Here is a 21,418-nt window from a genome sequence, read left to right on the forward strand (position 1 = left end):
GGTTTATCGGCTAAGGTTACAAAACCCCAGAACATTATGACATCATAAAGTGGCCAGAATCTGATCAGCTAACTTTAAGACTAGGGCTGCTCAATTAATCNACTTATATAGCACTTTATCCAGTCTTTACGACCCCTCAAAGCGCTTTACATGCTACATGTCGTTCACCCATTCACACCCATTCATACAGAGCAGTGTACCTTACTCTAGGACCTAACATGCATACACATTCACACACCGTTGGCCATGGCATCGGGAGCAACTCAGGGTTAAGTATCTTGCCCAAGGATACATCGACATGTTGACTGCACGGGCTGGGATTTAACCCACAACCTTCTGATAGAAAGAAGACCACACTCCCTCGCAGCCACAGTCGCCCTTGAAAATGGAAAACATGGAAAACATCCACTAAGAGACAAATAATTACAAAAAGAAGACTCAAAGGGACAACACGGAGGTGTAAAGTGTAGGAAATGGGATGCGAGCGATTCACAATGTTTTAGACAAGATTCAAAATAACTGCAAAGCATTGTAAAAAGTCTAAAAAGATATATAAAACAAGCACAAAGACAACAGATAAAAGAAAAGAAACTAAGAAAAAAAAATAAGACACAAACATACAGTAATACAAAGAAATAGCCAGTCATTTTGTCTAAATATCCTCTGGGCTATTTGGAGTAACAATTATTTATTATTGTTGATTGAAATGTCTTTTTATTTAGAATATTTAAACATTGATAACTGAATCAACAATCTTACTTTATATAATGTACAGTTTTATGATTTAAATATAGTGCCTTCCATTTGAGCTCTTGTTCAAAACGTTGATTCAACATTTTTCCACTTTTATAACTTTACTTACTCATCAAAACATGAAAAATTAATTATCATAAATATTCTCTTTTACAATAGAGTGCATTATTACTGATACATTGTTGTATATACATTTAAAAAGCAGGTTGAATGATAAAGCAGAGTTCAGTTATTATGCTCCAAATATCTGGAACAAACTCCCAGAAACCTGCAGGTCCGCAAAAACTCTTACTACTTTTAAATCCAGGCTGAAGACTTTTCTTTTTGTCGCTGCTTTTAATTGAACTATTCACATCTTAAACTGCACTGTAACTTTTATCCATGTATTTTTTCTTTTAATGTTTATTTTATTAGCTTTTCTTTTTAATGACTGATTTTAATTTTCTTAATGTCTTTCATTTTTTGTAAAGCACTTTGAATTGCCTTGTGTTGAAAGGTGCTATATAAATAAACTTGCCTTGCCTTACCTTGAAAAAACTGAAAAGATTCTGTCATATTAAAAACTTTAACTTATGAATACTATTTTTAAATGGTCACTGTACAGTATATTTTATTTAGCTTGAACATGTTTTCTTATGTTCTAATTTAATGACTATATTGATGGAGGATTAAAACCCATGTTGGAAAATAAACTGGTGTTTTGTGAATCTGTTTCTCCAGCAGATGGAGCTGCATCTTTATTTATTCTATCATTGGGTTGTTCAAATGTTAACTTTTTCTGTGACACACTGACTCTATCTTGTATTGCTGTAATGATGATGATGCAAAGTGAGAAGTTAATCTATTGTGAAACCCTCGGTTATCAGATTCAGAAGTAATCGGATGTGTAGGCTCTTACTGTCGTGAGTGTGTGTGATGCTATGATAAAAGTTGTGGTTTCCTTGGAGCAGGTACACCCCCTCACTAACAAACTGTTTTTATGTATTACATCTCCTCAGTATATATTGATAAAACATGGGAGGGTTTGTTAGTTTGGAATGGATTGTGTATAAATGTCAGGCTTCTTTCCTAAAGCCTACAGGACCCTAATGTTTTCAGTTTCCCATGGCTGTTATTTTTTCTTACTAAAATCCTATATGAGGAAATGTTTCAAAGTGGGGAACATGATTTTATTCAGAATATATAATTTAGGTTATCATGATATAACTTTTTATATATTTTGTAACAAAAGATGTCTTAGATCTTCCAAGGGTAAATCGTTGTATTTTAATTATTACATAAATAGTTCACATTTTACTTAAAAATGTTGTATTACTGATTTAGAGTTAACAGATTATATTATATTCCTATGGTGAGCACAGGCTATATACTTTTTACTGACGCCTGTAGATCCCTCCATCCTTCGTAACGTCAACTGTCTCCTGGGAGCGATATCCCTGCCTTCCTCTATCCTCACAACACAGCCTGGCTTTGATGGAGAGATCACACACACACACACACACACACACACACACACACACACACACACACACACACACACACACACACACACACACACACACACACACACACACACACACACACACACTTTCTTGTGTGTAGTTTGCAAAATGCACGATACAAACCTAAAGTATTTTCTTTTCAGGGAGACCATTAAGCAGGATTTAGATCTTAAAGTAATGCAACAGAATGTAACTTAGAAATGTGTCATATTGGGTAAAATGAACAATCTGATGAAGCTTTTATTACATCATTTGGCATTCTTTGAAAGCTATCCCCACGTTTGAATCTGACTTGACATCTTAATTCACACACAAACCATTTTTTTCAAGTCTTTTATTCAATTTCTGCTACAAAATTAGGATTATTTGCATCTCAAGTAGTTTCTCAAGGATTCACATTATCGTCTCTGCCAGTGAACAAAAGCAAAGTGTAAACAAACAAAGTCCTCACACTGCAGGAAGCCGAGCAGGCGTGTGTTTGCACCGCTGAACTCAACACAACATACATAATTCACCGCCTGCATGACGCTCTCTGAACAACAGTTCTTCTGTTACTAAGGCTCCTCAGTCCGAAAGACAATACTCGGTGACAAACAGCACATCTGATCACTTCTCCTGTCTCCATAGCAACCAGGTGTGATAATCCTTGGCTGCTCTGTGGTGACCAGGTTCATGCATATCATAAGAAAACACTTACAGTAAAGGGATAGTTGGATGTTTTGAAGTGAGGTGGAGCGATGCACTTATCTACACATTTTTAAAGCCTTAACACATAGGTTTTTTTTCATTTGCACCTTTTTTTGCCATGAAATAAATTGTTGTAAAAAAATATGTAAATTATTTTACAAAATAAAAATGATAATGTTATATTTAAAAAGGTAGGGTATGTAAATTTGAGAAACCGGCTCGAGATCGCTAGAATTTGAAAATACACGACGGGAGAAAATCTGCCACTTCGTTATAGAGCCCCTCCTCCAACACACACGAACGCGCGATAAATTTGTGCACAGATGGAAGGCTAACAGGCAGGTAGGACATCCAGTTATTTTAGCCGGGCCGGCTAAAATGATTGGTCGTGCTTTTTACAGTACTACGGCTTCCACAGATGACATTTTTTTATAGATTTTTTGTCAAAGCACTTACGATATTCATTGCTATCGGGATGCTAAGAGCATTCCATAGAATATAACAAAAAGTGTATCTGGAGCCGGTTTCTCAAACTTACACCCTACCTTTAAATACAGCTCTGGAAAAATGTAAGAGACCACTCCAAGTTTTTCTTGAATCTCAATCTCTACATCAGGGGTGTCCAAACTATGGCCCGGGGGCCAAATGCGGCCTGCAGACCATTTTGAATCGGCCCTCAGCAAATTCAAAAAGTATAATGGAGTATGGCCCAAAAATGAAACGTGTGCTTGTCTTATATTGTATTTCTTAAATATAGATGAAAACAGATATTACACAGTGTTCACGTGTTAAGAAGCCCACTCTTCAAACAAATTCAGTCAATTAAAGTTGAAAACATTTTCTATCAAATCTAAGTCGATAAGTTCCAGTGTCTGTTGAATTCCAACACAGAGAAATGTTGTCAGTAGCTTATAGAATCAAATAAAAAATAATAATATTACCCAAACACATACCTATGAATAGTAAAACCATAATTTTGCAATGTTCTCTTAATTTATTCCAGTGCTGTATTTATATTATTCCCTATTCCTATAGGCATCAACCACGTAGTGCGGATCGTACATTGTGTACAAATGTACACAATATCGGTGTATCTCAGTGGTATGTGTATATGTACCAATGTACCATGAAGATGTTTATTGTCTATTAGCAGAAACAGGAGGTGTGTGACGCAGTGGGTTGTGCGTATGTGTTGGGATAAGGGGGTCACAGGTTCAAACCCCACTGCAGTCAGCATGTCGTTGTGTCCCTGAGCAAGACATTTCACCCCAAATTGCTCCTGTGGGGATTGTCCACAGTATTGAGTATGTAAGTCGCTTTGGATAAAAGCGTCTAACAAGTGACATGTAATGTAATGTAAAACATTTAACGGGGCTTCTTAGTCTAAACAAAGATGCATATCTCACTGCTCTTTTTAACCCTGACAAAAGAAGTGCATACAGGATCCACTTTTCCGTTCTAACCTTTCACAATAAAAGCCCTAGACTGTGTACCGTTTTACCAGAAGGAATTTAAATGCAGTCTGAGCATTCAGCTAAAAGAGAAATCAATTAAAGTAGAGAGTAACGGCAAATACACTTCTCTCTTTTTCTAAGGATGACATGGCGCACATCTAGTCAAACCACTGTCGCAATCGGTGCATTATGAATATTTTCTATGCAAAATATTTGTACGCAAGTATTTTGCTTATCCTGTTTTTTTTTGCCTCGCCAAACCAAAACACCAACAAAATAACTGATTGAGGCAGCAGTAGATCAGCAACAAGGTTTGCAAGTTCAAATTCACTTGTTTGTCCATGTCTGGTAGCTTTGAATCTAACAGTTTCTGAACCCTGTTGAAAAGGGCCACCTGACAGCAAGGTAAAGCAGCTAAATTATTTTAAATATAGTATTCAATTTAACTGATATGAATTGTTTAGTAGTCTAAATATGTTTTGCTGCTACCCCAGTCCAAAGAAGTACATTGCTTAGATTTCAGCAGGTGCTCCCATCTGTTTCTCCAAACCTGAAGCCAACCACCATCTATTTTAGGTAGAATGACTGTGGATAAGTAGATCAAAAAACCTTACTTCAAAAATAATTAACTATCCCTTTAACTGTAGAATAATTTACTAAAAAAAAAAACATAAACACTAAAACAAAGGCAATGAAATCGCCCTCCATTAGCACTTTGGCAACAATGTTTAGATTCTCTGAGTTATTTCCTCACATGATTAGTTGAGCTACAATATCTCTCTCTCCTCTCCTTTACTTTACTTTACTTCACCTGCAGTATACCAGGCCAGAGAACGTCGTGTCACCCGGTTACGGGAAGCAGATACCGTGACTCATACTGTTTCATCCGGAGATCCTCTGCTGCTCCTCATAACTGACTGACCTCTTGTTTTTCATCTCATGACTGGATGCAATTCTTCTTTTGATGCCGCCGGCGGCTTTTAGTTCCTGTTGAGAAAAAGAAAAAAAGAAAAAGGGACTTAAGTATAAAACCTGAGGGCACTTACAAAGCATAGACCTCTGCCAATGTCAGAAATGGTTTTGTTATAGCCCCTCAAATGTGAAAAGGACCAAATTATAACACTGACTACAATTACATCCAGTTTTTGCCCTTATTCAAAAAAGAATACAATATTCCTGCTAAGCATGGCAGACCTCAGCTAAGTCCAAGTTGTACCAACCTGAAGTGGCCTTAACATAAGGTGACCAGATTTTCAAAATTAAAACCGGGGACATTTTGAGTTTTGCGGTCTATATATCATTAACATATCCAATTTTCTTCACTGTTAAAGAAAAAAGGGGGACAATTCTGGTTCAATGTAATTCGAACATTTGAACTGTTGGATACAAACAGAAGGACGATAGGTCTTTTATTTTGAAACTGTACATCAGATTGTCCATTCTCTCTGAGTGATTAGATGGGGTGTCCTGCTATCACCCTGGAGTGAAATAAGTCTTTGATACTGGATAGTTCTTGTTTTATTCTTATCTAAAAACAGAGGGATGATAGCTCATACTGTATATGAGACTTCAAAGGTCTTTTATTTTGAAACTCTACATCAGATTGTCCTGATTCTCTCCGAGTGACTAGATGGGGTGTCCTACTATCACCCTGGAGTGAAATAAGTCTATTTGACAGTTTTTTATTTATTCTTGTATAAAAACAGAAGGACGATAGCCCATATATGAGATTTCAAAAGTATTTTATTTTGAAACTCTACATCAGATTGTCCGGATTTTCTCTGATTGACTAGATGGGGTCTCCTGCTATCAGAAATAAGTATTTGATTGACTTCGAATGACTCTTTGATTATGGACAGTTTACATTAAAATCAAAATATAGATGGACAATAGATCTAATTTGAGATTTTAAACTGCATACATTTTAAATTGTGCTTCAGAAAGTAATGTTATTTTAGGAGTGTTGTGAGATGGTGTCAACATCAATTGAAATTAGTCACCCAGTGGAAATGTCAGATGTCTTCATAACTGTATCCTTCATTTTACATTCACTCAGTTATAATGTGGTAGTTATGTGTAGTTTCTTTTTAAATTATTATTGATCACATTATATAGTACATATTTCTTGATTTAAGCTCCAGTATATGAATATGTTTGGTGTGTTTTTTTAGGTATATTTTTTATTGACCGAGTAAACGCTTTTATTTTGAAGGCAGTTTTTACATGCCTCTACCGTAATGCATAGGATACTCGCGCACCGCAATACAACGTGCGGGCTGGCTTGACTGTGTTTTTCGAAGTGGGGGCTGGCTTGACCACAGTCTGTTTACGCAGTGTTTCCTGACATGAAACGTTTTATTTCACCTTGCTATGTGTTTTTAACATATAAAAAACGGGGACATTTCCTGGGACAGTTTCAACTGGGGACAGGTCAATACAAACGGGGACTGTCCCCGGAAAACGGGGACGTCTGGTCACCCTACCTTAACATGAGGTGTGTACAATTATTCCTTCAGAAGGCGGTTAGTAGTTCTAACAAATCCACTAGGGGCAGACTTGCTCATCTCCAAATACATGCCTTATATCCTAGCCTTTTTATAATGTTTAAACATAGGAGTGTTTCTCCTTCTGACCAGAAATATGGGATTTTCTCTTGATTTAGTTACTAAAACAAGAGGAAATCCCACATCTTTCCACATATCAGAGCTAGCGATAAGCAGGTTTAAGGCAGGAGTAAAAATACACAATTGAGATGCATGTTCTGACATTTTATTTAACAAACTAATAAAGGAAGTAAAATACTCTGCACACTAGGCTAAATCAAATGCTAGCAAAATCAACATTTAGTTGGAATTTGAACCACTATGAAACAAACAAATGATTAAATAAAATACTTTGTGAGGACGTACCGTCTTCGTCTCCTGTGTTGATGGTCTGCAGGGACATGCTTCTCTGAAGGGTCTTTAAGGGCTTCTTGATTTTGGGTTTCAGTAAATCCGGTTTCTCAATAATCGCAAAAGAATCTTCCATCTTATTTGTATTTGCATTGCCATTTAGCTCTGGCACCTTACAGACAGGGGACTGGCTCTGAGGAGTGACCACGTCTTCCTCTATAGTCTCTGAACTCTGATTGGCTCCTCTGCCTTTCAGGAAGTGCCTGAAAGAGCTGCGTTGTTTCTTAGCTCCAAAAAGCTGGTTTCTCTTCAAGCTTCCCTTTCCATCCTCGTCCTCGTCCTCTGCAGGGGAACCAGGACTCTGAGGGGGGGCTGGGTCCACCTTGTCCTTGCTGCTTTGAAGCATGCCGTTCTGCAGGCCGTTCCTCTGGATCAGCCCCCCAACTAGCGAGTCGCTGACTCTCGACAGGTCTTGTAGGGAACCAGTGAGGCCCGTACTGTTCCCAAAAACTAAAGAGTACTTAGGGTTGTGATATTTATGTGCAGGCACCTTTAAGTCTACCTGTCTAGAGTCCCCGACAGATACTTGAAAGCGAGACATGGACACAGGAATTGGCTGGATTCTCTCCACCTTTGGCATCCTGATGGGCGTAGAAATTGGCGGCTTGGTGATGTTGAACTCCTGGTAGAGGTCCACCAGCTCGGACACGGCATAGAGCTCCCGAAAGTCATTATCAAAGGAGTCCACAATCTGTCCCGACATCACAGTGATCGTGTTCCTGTCCATCCGAGAGGAAGTCCAGGTAAAGCTGGAGGAGAGAAGAGATATTTAAACTAATACTGTGGAGGAAGAGCAGGATTCTTAGTTTGTATCCTTTTTTAATGATGATGCTAAGATATTTTATACCGACTTTATACTTACCAAAATAAAATAAAAAATACAATAATTGCTTAGGGTCAAGGATATTTTTGCCCATTTTTTTTTAGACATTGACAATTTTCATTTTTTTTCACAAAACACTGACAATTATTTTTAAATCTTATCTAAATAAACTAATTATAAAATCTTATCTCCCATTTTTTTAAAGATTTGTTTAGACTTTATAAAGATTCATTCAATATATATGAACACCTATTAAGGCCTTTACATTATGCAGTACCATGCATTTATTGTTTCAAGGTTAAAAACATGCCTACATTCAAATATACACCTTGCTATATTCTTGTCTTTTCCAACAAAATCTGGCATTTTATCTCATGTAAACAAACCTTAATATTTTTTAAAAACTGATAATTTTGCCGACCCTAATGTCTTGACGTGAACTTCCATTTATCACACAAGTCGAAAAATCACCGTGTTCATTTCACTTTGCAGAAATCAGTCTCCGGTTTTGATTTATTTAATAATTGAGTTCATAGCACACTGAAAATCAATTACCTTTGGGACCTTTTTGTCAGTAGTTATGTTTGGTTTTCACAGTAGATTTGGAGGAGAGAAGCTTCAACTACGCCTGTAGAAAGAAACCCACTTGTGTGTGATTTCTTGCTTGGAGAGAATTACAATGAAATACCTCTGGCTATTAAACAGTTGGCCTTAATTGACGATGTGGCAACTTCAAAGGACCTGGTTGGCTGGCTGGTAGGTTGCGCCCAGAGATGTCATCAAAGGACTGATGGATGAACAGTAAACATGCCACACACACAGAAAAGACTGAATGGAAATATTCCAAAAGTAGAAAGCAACATGGGCCTAAACTAAAGCAGGCTCTCTTTTGGATTCAAGAACCTTCAGATCTGTTTTCCCTTAAAAGCGATATTAAGCATTAAATCAGGATTTCTCAAATACGCCAAAGAGCTGCTGCAAACCAAGCTGTCCAGAAAGAGCAACAAAAAGAACAATTAGAAATACAGCGCCTTCAGGCAGAGGTCAAAAGGAAGATAGCAGATCAAGTGCCAACAATCGTAAAGCATCATTTTAGAGTGAGAATCTGAAGATTTAAACTGGGAGTAGAGAGAGGGAAGTCTTTTGGATTCTGCTGCTCACCTGTGCTCTAATTCTTACTCTTGTTAGAGAAGTCAAGCTATGCCATTACTCGTACTTATGAAATAATCTAAATTACAACCATTGATGCAAGTAAACACTTTAACTTTTTGACAGAACATTTCCTGTTATTAAGAAAAAATATAACACTCGCTTATATTGGCTAGCGCTCCCACAGTTTGTGATATGCTAATGAGTGGGACATCCCTAAGCAGTTGATAGATCATAACAGAGCTGGTCAGCTAACCAATCAGAGTAGACTGGGCTCTGGTTTTAGACAGAGGGTGAAAAGAGGTAGTGCAGCACAGGCAGTATGAGAAAAATAAAAAGCTTTTTGATCAATAAAAAGTGAAAAAGTAGAGACACAAAATACAAATATGAACTCTAAAAATGAGCATACGAGGGCCACTTTAAGCAGGCGGCGGTTAAAAGGAATTATGTGTCCTTGTGCACTGCAGACAATTAAATTCCTGCCAACATATTAAATGAAGCGTGGAAACAGTTTAATAGAATTGAGGCCACAAATTATAACGTGCCATCATGCCTCTCTTTGGAATTGAAATGTCTGTATTGAGATACAAATATTATTTTGTCCGTACTTTAGGTTGAACTAACATGTGCTTCCTGTATTTACAATTGTTCTTACTGTAATAGAGTGGTGAAGTGACGCGTCCTAAAACCCGGAAGTGAGTTAGCATTTTACCACTTCCGGTTCCCTCGTCTCAGAGCCAATGGGATTTCTCCATAGGATTTTGGAAAATAGCTCGAAATAAGGTCTGTGGTTGACAGAAATTTAAGAGACGGATCACGTTTTGTTCTACGACATTAAATACAGCAGTGACCCCACTGGTGATTTTTGAAGAGTTTAGGTGTCTGAAAAACGATGGTTGTTAACATGTGGCTGAATAGGACTGCAGAAGTTGTCGAGGACGTTGTACGTCATTACACCGAACACGACGTAAACAATCCCGCTAAGTTTGTTTGCCTCTGTTCTGCTTGAAAGCAAGTGCCTGCCTCCAACAAACTGTTCAAACAAAGAATTTTGCTTCTGGCGATTAGATTTATGATTAGAAAATTACAAAAGCAGGGTAGACATGTGGATATTATCCGGCTGAACAAAACGTTCATTTATCTAACAGGTTTGTTTTCCACAGACCTTATTCGAGCTATTTTCAAAAACCCTATGGAGAAATCCCATTGCTTTTTTGTCGAGGGAACCCATGCGCAGTTTACTTCTGGGTAAATACGTCATCCCTGCACCACTCTATCAGTGATGTAAATAGGTATGAACCTCTGTTTCTCCATACACTCAATTGCGGTGTTGGGTTTAACCTCATAAATCATTATAAAATGAGCTCTCAACTGACACCTAAATCAGTAACCACAATAAACAACACGGTTATCTTCAACACAGATTTGTGTGCAGGACCAACAGCAGATGAAGAGAGAGCTGCAAAAAGCATTCCAGTATGTCCAGATAGTTAATATGCTTCAGAAAGTCTTCAAAAAGTCATTAGTGTACTCGTCGGATTGGTTTTCTTTTGTGTTGTTGTTGTTGCCTGCAGCTTCTAGTAAAATATTTGTTTTAAAGCCTCAACACATTTGGATCTCAGAAGGGAAATCTTGCATCTTCAGTTTTTGTTTTTACCAAAGTGCATCAGAACCATTGTAGATTTAAAAAAGTTGGATTATGAAACTAGGGGAGGAGGAAATAACTTGCAAAGTCGTACATTTACAGGGGGAAAAAAATAAATGTACCACAAAAATCATTATATATATTCTCTTATAGTATCTACTACATAATATAGCAAGACAATTGTGAGATTTTTTTTTTATCTGAGATGAGAGTGACAAATTATCAAGAAAATAGTTATGCTAATAGGTCAAATCTGCTGCACAAAATGTCCGTCTTTTGGATAAAGCCTTTGTTTTACTAACTTGTGTGTGAGATTTGATCATTGGCATAAATGAATCTCCTAAATTGCCATAAATCATAATTTTATGTACGTTTCTCGATCATCTCGCTATGTCTTTTCCTTTGTGTAAGTAAACTAGCTGAGTTTGAATCAGATACATTTGAATAATGCTAAACAAGTGTGCATTAATATTTCAAGCTCTCTAATGACTGATAATTTGTAGTCGGTGTGTAGAGCTATGAAATATTATGTAACATGCAGGCCACAGACTCGCACTCATAAAAGGCGCTGTACTGATATAATTACTTGTAGATCTTTTCTTCTTTTTTTAAATAAGAAAATAATTCAAATCCATTCTATTGACTGTGGCTTCCCAACTACGAAGGATTATAAAAGGTTGATGTCTAATTCTCCTACAAAATTGGGAGAAAGAATACTTAAGAGTTCTGTTTGTGTACTTTTGAATGGTCATTGAAAACGACATGTGTCCTTATAACCCCTGGATTTTAAGGCACTGCAAGACATTCATGCTCACCTGTAAGACCCAAACATGACTTTCTCTCCGTCCACCAGCATGTATTTGGAGCACAGGGACCCGGGCAGCTTTCCAAACGACAGGTTCAGCCCTGAACCTCTCACCATGCGCACACGGAGATTCTGTAAAAAAACACCCGCTTGATTACACACTTCATCTGGCTTAGGAGGACACAGGTGAGCCTGAGTAAACTCTCTCAGCTTTTAAATGGGCCCATGTACAGTATATCATGCATGACGTGCCAAGACAAACTGTGCACACATTGCAACATTAAGTCAACTGTCCTGATAAAAATAAACTAACCCTTTGGACACGTGTGTTTACTTAAAGGGCTGAGAAAGGAAAGAGACAGAAAAGGAGACACTAAACGGACACACTGGGAGGAGGCTTGGCTCTGCCGGAGCATCGGGTTACAGTCTTTGGATCTGTTCTCAGAATCTATGAATGTTCATTTGTGAGAAGTAAGAGTAACAGAGCCCAGCGCTCTGAAAAGGCCTTTCACTGCCGTATCAACTGACACCACTATAACCAAGGAATGCTCCAGTTATACTACACAGGAGCTACAAAACTCAGCTGGAGCAGATAAGGCCGGGTATTGTGTCCCTGTGGGGGTAGAGTGACAATCTGACCCACTGAACTGCTGTTCCAGTGAGATTAGACCTGTATGAAATGTTAGTTTATAAAAGTAGGAGGATTATGTTTAACCCTTAAATAAATAAATGGGGGGAAAAGGCCTTTTTTTCAGCATCTTATATTTTAAATTCCTCAAAGATCTTATGGCAGACATCCCCCCTTTTATACTTTTTAAATATTATTCTTACATTCAGAGCTTCTTGTGATGTTTTCAAATTAAGCTTTAGGTGTCTTTCGAAATGTTTAATGACATCATCACCCAATAAAAAAGGGAATTTGTTATTGTGATTAGCTAAATGGAATTTATGGTGCTGAGAGATTGCTGATAGGCCTCCCTGGTAATAAAGGTGCAGGCTTTTCTTTATGTGCGTCAAGCTCGGAAGCAAACCGTTTTTGACCGCAATGATCATGTCGTACCTCCAATGGTGACAAATATTAAGCAGAGTATTTTGTTGGATAAAACATGTTGTGAATGTTGGAAATGATTGTATACTCGGTACATCCCTAAAATAATTTTTTGAAAAATGGGAAATGTCCCTAACAAATTCAATTTGTTCTAATATGGGCAGTTTGAAGCTTGTAGGTCAAAAAACATTGGCAGAAACATTCTCTTACATTTATGTCACAATTTTACCAGAATGAAAATTGGAAAGATTGTGCTTAAATGTGTTCCTCGTAAATGTATGACAGAAATATTGCAGAATATCTGGTAAATGTAGGACTTCAAAACTGTTTTTTATCCTGGGAACATTACCTCCAACCTCTGGCTCCAGTAATTTTTAGATTATGTTTTAATTGCAGACAAATTGGGATAGTACGTTGTGAAAGAACCATACAATTTGTTTTAATCCATGATAATTATTGCAGCCACTGCCATTGTGGATTTAAGGAGGAGAAGAGTGACCCACTCTCCATGTTCCCTCTTTGTGTGTTGTAGGAGGGAGCCTCCTCCCTCCGTCATGCTCTCCTGTGTTTGGTGAGCTCACCCGCAGATGGACTGCATTAATCTGCAGCCGTGTGCACATATCCAGGAAGTGGGGCACTCCCCTGGCCTCCAGCACAGCGTAGACAGCCACCCCCCGCCGTGATGAGGCATCCAGCAGGTCCTGGAGGATCTGCAGGTCTGTCAGCAGGTCCATCACTATGGCCACCACCTGGGGAAAGCAAGTGGGGCGGGAGAGGAGGAAGGGGGTTCAATGCAGCTAAACAGAGCGACAGCAGCTGTGGTGTAAAGTAACTAAATACACTCAATCCTAGTAATTAAATTGGATGCGTCTTTATACTATTGAAAACATTTTAGAGGGAAATATAGGGATAAGATTACAGATTAATATTTTAGATCTTACATTTACGATGGGATTATAAAATAGTATGCATTGTTACCAAACCACTGGTTCTCAACCCTATTTATTAGACATACTACCACAGCCCAGTCAGATTATTTCATCCATTCACCCTTAACATTCAGCTATCAATGTCAACTATGGACCAGCATTTAGCTAATTATCTCATTTTCTTAGTAAAATTAAGATGAGTTCAAATCTGTTTATTCATTCATTTTGCTGTTTATCGATGGCTACTGCTTATCCATTACTACTAGTTACATTCACATAAAGTTCATTTTCTTTTTTTAACTGTAAGAACATTTTCTATGGTTTTGTAAACCTAATCAAACTTTTTTCACAAATATTCAGGGAAAGACTTTTGCTGGCTTATTTTTTGTATTATTTAAATGGAGTGCATTCAGGATTTCTAGATCTTTTTATTGAAAGTACATTGAAGCATTGTGACAATCACCTTGAGCAGGACAAAAGACAAGACACCTGAGATTTTCCTTGTTTGCCTGTATTATTCTGGAATCCCTTTTTTTCCTTTTGATTCTCTTTCCTCATATCCATTTTGTTTACCAGTAAAATAAAACCTCCCCAGGTGGATATGTTAAGATGTGTGTGTGCACGTTATTGATGTCACATGTTCTTTTATTGGGGTTGATTTGCATCTAGGAAGCTTTTATAACAAACCATACCGCCTACAGCAAAATTAGGACTCATAACCATTTTTAGCAACTCCCACTTTCGGCAAACACAGCAACAAAGGGCGACATATTATTACTGTGTTATTATAGTCTATGTAATTGTTATTTGCCAGGAAAGCATCAGTTGATACTGTAATTCATGGGAACTTGTTTTTCCGGGTGATTAAAAGGTTACTCTCTGTTTTGGACGAATTCCAGCAACGGCTGGGATTAGCATTCTTAATTATTTCAAAAGCAGATTCTTTGCTCAATACCATACATAACAGTACACGATCCGAGCTGAAGATAAATCGTCCTGCAACAAGACACAGCAGGCTAAACATTGTACAACAACAAAGAAAACTATTAACTAACACGCTTTCCATTTTAGCACTCTTGTCTTTAAGGCATCTTTACTGCGGCCTATTTTGATGAACAAACATGATGAGCATTTGCAATGAAGCGTTTAACAGCCACACTGGGTTTCAAATCCGTGAATGCAATGCAGATCATGCAAGGCTTTTAGCATTTCCTTATTGCACCTTACGTGTACTGTACATGTTTGGGCCTGATCAGTCTCCAAACAAGTTTTGCTCGAAGACAGTTTTATGTTGACAGCCGCTGGGTTGATTTTCATTAACATCCACCATTAAAACTAAACCATGCGTGAGTCTTTAGCATGTGTTAGCAAATAATGAACTTGAGTAAATGTACTAAGACATACAGTACACCAACTGCAATTTTCAGAACGGTTAAACACATAACTTAAACAATAGCTTTCTTAACTGACTGCAAACATATCTTTGTCAATAGACATTTCCTGCAACATTGCGCTTTTTCTTGAAAGTAGTTCAACCAGAAAGCTGATTATTCACAAGTCATGATATATATCTGGCATGAAAATCATTTCCTTCTTGCATTCAAAGCTCATAGCCCTAGTATAAAGTCAATTGTAACTTCAGGATAGCTAAATGCAGAAGTACAGTCAACTGTTTGGCAGGCTTTCATGAGTAGATAATTTACTTTACCTCAAGGGGAAGAATCTCAGTGTCGTCAGATATTATGCTGTCATGGCCCTGAGTAAGCTATTCTCAAAAGATAATAAAGGAGGATAAACTTTAACACTCAATCAAAAGAAAACATGCATCGCTGTTACATTGATTAAAATGACAGATTTATCTAGGTTTGAAATAGTTCTGGAAGATAAGAAATGTATTTTTCTTTTCTCAGAGAAAGGAGAGGTAGTTAACGTCAGCAATTAGCAGCATTTAAGGTTCCGGAGAGTTGCACTATGGTGCATTCAGGTTCTATTTACTCACATTCGCACTGAAAAACAGATATTAGAGAGAATTATGACTTAACTTCCTCACATAAATCAGTGGTAATAAAGCAGTGTATTTTGAAGTACATGGGATGTGTTGATTTATTTGAGTCTCATCCAATTGGTATTGAGAATCATTGAATTTCAATGATCATTTCATTGGTATCGACTACAAAGTTTCTGAAATTGCGAAATCCTGACCTTTAAATGTATTTAAATAACAGGTGTGCAATATTGCTTTCAAAGGGATCTGACTAAGCTATCTTCAAGCAGTCAAACTCTCTGGTAAAAACAAACCCTGTTACCACAACCTGCGACTGTAGCCTCTGATGCTTCCCATCACACCAATCACCAGTGAACGCTCCCCTCTTTTGGCTAAAGCTTGCATACCTCTGGGGTCAAACATCCAGAGGGTGGAGGGAAACAAAGACGTTAAGAACCCTAACATGGCGGGGGAGGCAGAACAAGCCTATCTTTCTGCTGCAAGTCCTGATGTGAAGCTGACATTTAGACCTTCTCCATCTGCACATCGTATGACTCAGCTTGTTTAGACCTGCATTAGACTCTCCCAATTATGTACGTTTCTTTATTAATGCCGTGGGCTTTATCAAACCCTTCCCTGCTTTATATTGTAATGGAAAATTCTGCATGTGCAAAATATGATTTTGTATTCATGCACGTTTTAACAATTTTCTGTATGTATGGTAAAAAAAGTGGTTATGTCAAAACTGCAGATTAAATGTTATAATGGTCTGTGGGAGGTTTAACCTTCCTGGGCATATTTATGTCCCTACTCAGTCTTCTTTTGTATCTGTATCTACCTGATTGTACTGCTTTTAACCGTGTGTACAGTATATTAGCAGCAATTCATAAAGACACACCCCTGTCAGACGTTTAGTAACTTTCTTTCTTTAATCCCCCAGGAGATACACTGACCTAATGTAGGCAAACCCACATTTTTAAGAAAAGAATAGTGCTTTTTCAAGACAAAATCAAAGTGCATGTAAGTTATGAAGCTAGTTATGTGATTGTTATTTAAAACATAAGTTCTAAATGATTCTGACATTATCATTATCTAGCTATCCATCACATGATGAAGGAAGTCACTCCTGCAAGCTGAAACAGAGAGTAGCTCTGCAATGCCGTTAACCATAATAATAAATCTGGGTATTAAAGCTTATTCGCCATTTTTACTTTCGAATAACATGTTGAAACCTGTCCGAAGTTTGTCAGACGGACCATAAATCGGATTAATAGAGTCACTTTAGTTCTTTGGGTTTAAATCAGTATTAAAAGAATATCTGACCCATAATGACATACTGTACATCACAACATATCCAGGAAATACAGAGTTAGATAGATAGAGAAAGATACTTTATTTGAGATGAACAATATCACTCTCATAGCCCTCCGTTAAATGTAAGATTGCACCTTCTATCTGTTAGCATAGCATAGAGGCTGTCTGATGGTTCCCCAAACACTTTCTTTTCCTGATTTGAATTTTGTAATATCTTTAGGTTTTATACTGACAGAAGGGGACATTTATGTGGGACGATTAAGGGTATATCAAAATTAAAATAAATGTAGAGGTCTCCTGTTATACGATTTGTAGGCATATATTATAGGTCTCAGATATATAAAAATATGTCTATGAAGTGTTTTGCTGAAAATACCAAACAGATACCCCATTCTAGCCATGCCTCATACCTCTCTATTTCAGCCCTGTTAGAGGAGTGCTAATTCTGGGTCTGTAGCTTTAAAAAAAAGAAAACGACTTTTTTTTTAAAGAAAATAAGAAGGGGGGAGCTTATGCAGGAGAATTCTACCCAGATACTCAGCTAAATGCTACCTCGATTAAAGACAGATCATGTTGAAAAATAAAAAAAATCTGATAGGGCCGTGGGCATAAAGCCAGCCCACATTTCCGATATTACGTCATATCGGCAGCAAATCTGGATTTCCTCCGTTGTACCCACTTTTTAGAGATTCGGGTACGGAGGAAAAGAAACAGGGTTTTGTTTTCTGACACTTTGTGAGTTCCATTAAATACAGAGGACACATATTCATGATGTTTTTTTGACCACATTCTGACATTTAATAGACCACACAATCAATAAATGTATCTATAAAAATGTTTCAGATTTATATCAGTAATGAATTGTTATTTGAATCCCAAATAACTCTACGTGTATACACTAAGGCAGTGGTTCTCAAAGTGGGGGGCGCTCCCCCCCAGGGGGGCGCAGAGGCATGACAGGGGGGGCGCGAGAGACCAGGAGGAAAAATGGTTATAAAAAATAAAAAAAAAAAAAAAAAAAAAATGTTTTAAAAATTATTGATTCGAAAATAATATTATACAGTACTATTACGTCTGGGTCTCTGTGTTTCATTAAAGTTTGGCTCTGCGTGTGTGTGTGGAACGAGCCATTTTGTGTGCGTGCGCGAGTGAGAGCGCACCGGTACCGGAGATCGTTGTTGTTAGCTTCTGGTGCTAGCGAGCTACGCTAACGGATATAAGGAGCTTTTTCAACAACAAAGTGGAGGAGAGTCCTCTCCTGTCAGAATGAGAGACTCAGTGAGCTAAAGGACTCTCAGTGTTATCTCAGTCGGTCTCAAACGTTTTTGGTCACCATTAATGTAACACAAGTATTTATCCGGAGGCCCCACGTTTATATGATCATTATAGTTATAAAAAAATAAGAGAATAAATTAAAAACAGGTATGAAATACTATATGACATTAAAAAAAGAATAACGTTAAAAAGGGAGTGATTTGTAAAATATCCATAAAGAAAAAGTAAATCTGTTTACAGTTCTGTTTCAAATGGGTGTTGAGAGATGTATCCATAGATCTCTTCATGTTGCTCTCAAAGTGCACCAGATTGATGCTTTTAACTTCAATATTTAAAAATCTTCCCAGGGGAGCTTGCCCCCTGACCTCCCTATGTGAGGTCCACACACCACCTATAAAAATAACACTTTACCCCTGCTTACACCTATATGCCGTGAGCTGATTATCGAGCCTTCATTGTAACAGTCGCGGGTACACTGTGTGTGTGTGTGTGGGGATTGTTACAACAGTAGAACATTCCACTGTAGCGACCAGTACATTAATGGGAAACCCTAAATGTTTGAGCACCCTCTATGAAACGTCAAGCTACCCCACAGCACCCCCAAAATAGAATCTCTGGCGCCGCCACTGAGCCTGACTATTTGTGTTGGGGGGGCCCGACTTTTTTTTTTCTCCAAAGGGGGGGCCTGACAGAAAAAGTTTGAGAACCACTGCACTAAGGGATGACTTTTAAAAAGCTATTAATTTTGGTTATAAGAGCTTTAACTATGGGTCTTTGTTTAAGTTTTGGTTTCGATAGAAGATTCCATAACTTTAGATTTCAATGTCAATGTTATACCCTTTCTTTAGTAGAATTGTATAAATTGGAAGGCTAACTAGGTAATCAGCCTGCCGGTAATTAGCAGCTGGCGCGGTTGACCGCGTATGCGTGGTGAACTGTGTGTTAGAAAAGATGAGATCTCAGACTGGCTTACCTGTACGTCAATCAAGTGGCAAATGCCATAGTAAGGATGGAAGATAGGATAACTTTTTTTAATGATTTTTCAATGCCATGCGATCTACCCACACTACCTTTGCTATCAACCGGTCGATCGCGATCGACGTATTGGGCACCCCTGCTATAGATCCTGTCATTCATTACATGCTTTAGCATTTATTAATCAAATACAAGTGGAGTGACCTTGATAGTTTACGCCTGGGGGCAAATTGTCTGTTTCACCTGCAGGAGGCGGTCACATGATCACCTGTAGCCAATCATTTTGAACATTTCTCGAGCTTTGTTCTGTTGTCTCTGAACTGGTTGGGAACATGAAGAACAAGAAGATACATTACTGCACGTTAAGTAATTAAGGGGCATACATTGTGTTTCCCTTTACTTTAAAAAAGGGAAACATGTATAAGGTTCAACATATTTGTCTTTGCTGAACATAAACTTTTTGCTTCTCGAACAATTCTTTATGTGTATATTATTTTTTGCACACTTTTCAAATGAATTTCATTGCATGCATTGTATTTGGATAAAAGCAAAAATTAATGCTTTTAAATTACAAAAGTCTCAAAACAATAATTGTCTTGTGTATGCCGCAATTGAGTTATAGCTTTGCAAATGTGAACATGTTCTACTTTAATTAAATATGTATTGGTTTGGCACTGTTGCTCAGACAAAACAAGATATATAAAACCTATATACCCATTTGCTTTGGAAAACTTTTATAGATTATTTGATTGATCACTACAGAAGTTTAATTGCTTTAATTTGTTTGTGGCAGTTGTTTTTAAGTAATGAGTTAATGAGTTTTACTCATGTCGCCTCGTGATTTTCACAAAAACAAAGTACAATTTCATACAAAGTATTGTGCCTATATGTAACCATTAATTACAAGAGAACATTTTTAACATAGTAATTTCACCAACATTTAAAATAAAACGTTTTCTGGTGAAAATAAAATTGTAGTTTTTTAAAAAAGCTCTACCATTTTTTTTTTAAAAACACTTGTTCACTTTGTTACATTGGAACCATTTCATTTTTGTAATACTTTATTTAGATTTGACTACATTTGCTTCATACTTTTTAAAATAAGAATAGACTTGATATCTTTTTTGATTTGTGTTTATTTTTGCGGGCTGCAGTCATCACTCACTCATTTTATTGTAAAGCCCTTTGTAACCTTAGCTTACCTTTTTTTCAACAGTTTGGTATCTGCTTATTTAAATGAAAACCCTTTTGTTATAGGCTAGTATGTTATTATATATCCTTTTACCACAATAATGTGTCTAGATAGGACCACACATATTGTTGTATTAATTAAGTAAAAGTTACCTTGTGTGCCTCCTGTATGAGCCTCCTCACCACCTGCTTGATGTGCGGCCCGGGGCCCCTGGGCGGGTGGGAGTGCACGCTCACCCGGGTCACCCCCTTGTAGACGCCGCTGCTGCCCGGCCAGCCGATGTCAAGAGGCGGGACCTCGGTGTCGGACATCTCGGGCCAGTATGTGGAGTGCACCCCGGAGTCCGCGCTGGAGGACCCCTTGGACTTCTCCTGGTCACCGGACTCGCAGTCACTGTCCGTGTCGTACTCGTTGAACATTTTCCGGAGGGACCTGATCTCCCTGGCCGAGAGGAAGTCTTTGATGTTGTCCTCCTTCAGCCGCATCTTGAAGGCTCCGTCCCCGCTCTTCAGGAGCCGCTCCAGGGCGGCCCGCTGCTCCTCGCTGTAGTAAAACTCCGGTTTGGTCTCCGGGATCTTTTCGTTGACATGCTCATCGTCCATGCACAGCAGCTGGGAATCCGCCATAGCCGGTTTAAGTTACCCCGAATCTGGTTACCTGTGGTATACTGCAGGTGCTCCCAGGTGAGTGGCTGCAGGAGGCGGGACTGACTACTGAGTGGAAGTCAACACGGCAGTTTAAAGCCCCCCCCCCCCCCAATTTATTACAGAACTTCCTGAAGCAAAACTTTCAGAATAAAATAAAAAGTTGTTCGAAAGAATTGTTTGGGAAGGTCAGCTGTTTCAATCAATGGTGGAATGTAAATCAATACATTTTAAGTTATGTAATCAAGTACTACTTTTAGGTACTTTACCTGTTTATTTTCACTA

At 38.0% G+C, this 21,418-nt stretch overlaps 1 protein-coding gene across 1 annotated transcript; it reads right to left on the reverse strand.

Moving 5' to 3' along the window:
• Nucleotides 1-4,239: 4,239 nt before the first annotated feature.
• Nucleotides 4,240-21,186, reverse strand: fam83fa (family with sequence similarity 83 member Fa). Its single transcript, XM_010772340.1, has 5 exons — nucleotides 20,642-21,186; nucleotides 13,402-13,569; nucleotides 11,783-11,904; nucleotides 7,306-8,099; nucleotides 4,240-5,383 (listed from the first exon to the last, which is right to left on the reverse strand). Exons 1-5 carry the CDS (start codon nucleotides 21,113-21,115, stop codon nucleotides 5,334-5,336), a joined length of 1,608 nt encoding a protein of 535 aa, XP_010770642.1. The 5' UTR covers nucleotides 21,116-21,186; the 3' UTR covers nucleotides 4,240-5,333.
• Between the last annotated feature and the right edge of the window lie 232 nt (nucleotides 21,187-21,418).

The sequence above is a fragment of the Notothenia coriiceps genome, unplaced genomic scaffold (assembly GCF_000735185.1).
Source record: "Notothenia coriiceps isolate Sejong01 unplaced genomic scaffold, NC01 NC01_scaffold00011180, whole genome shotgun sequence".
Taxonomy (NCBI): domain Eukaryota; kingdom Metazoa; phylum Chordata; class Actinopteri; order Perciformes; family Nototheniidae; genus Notothenia; species Notothenia coriiceps.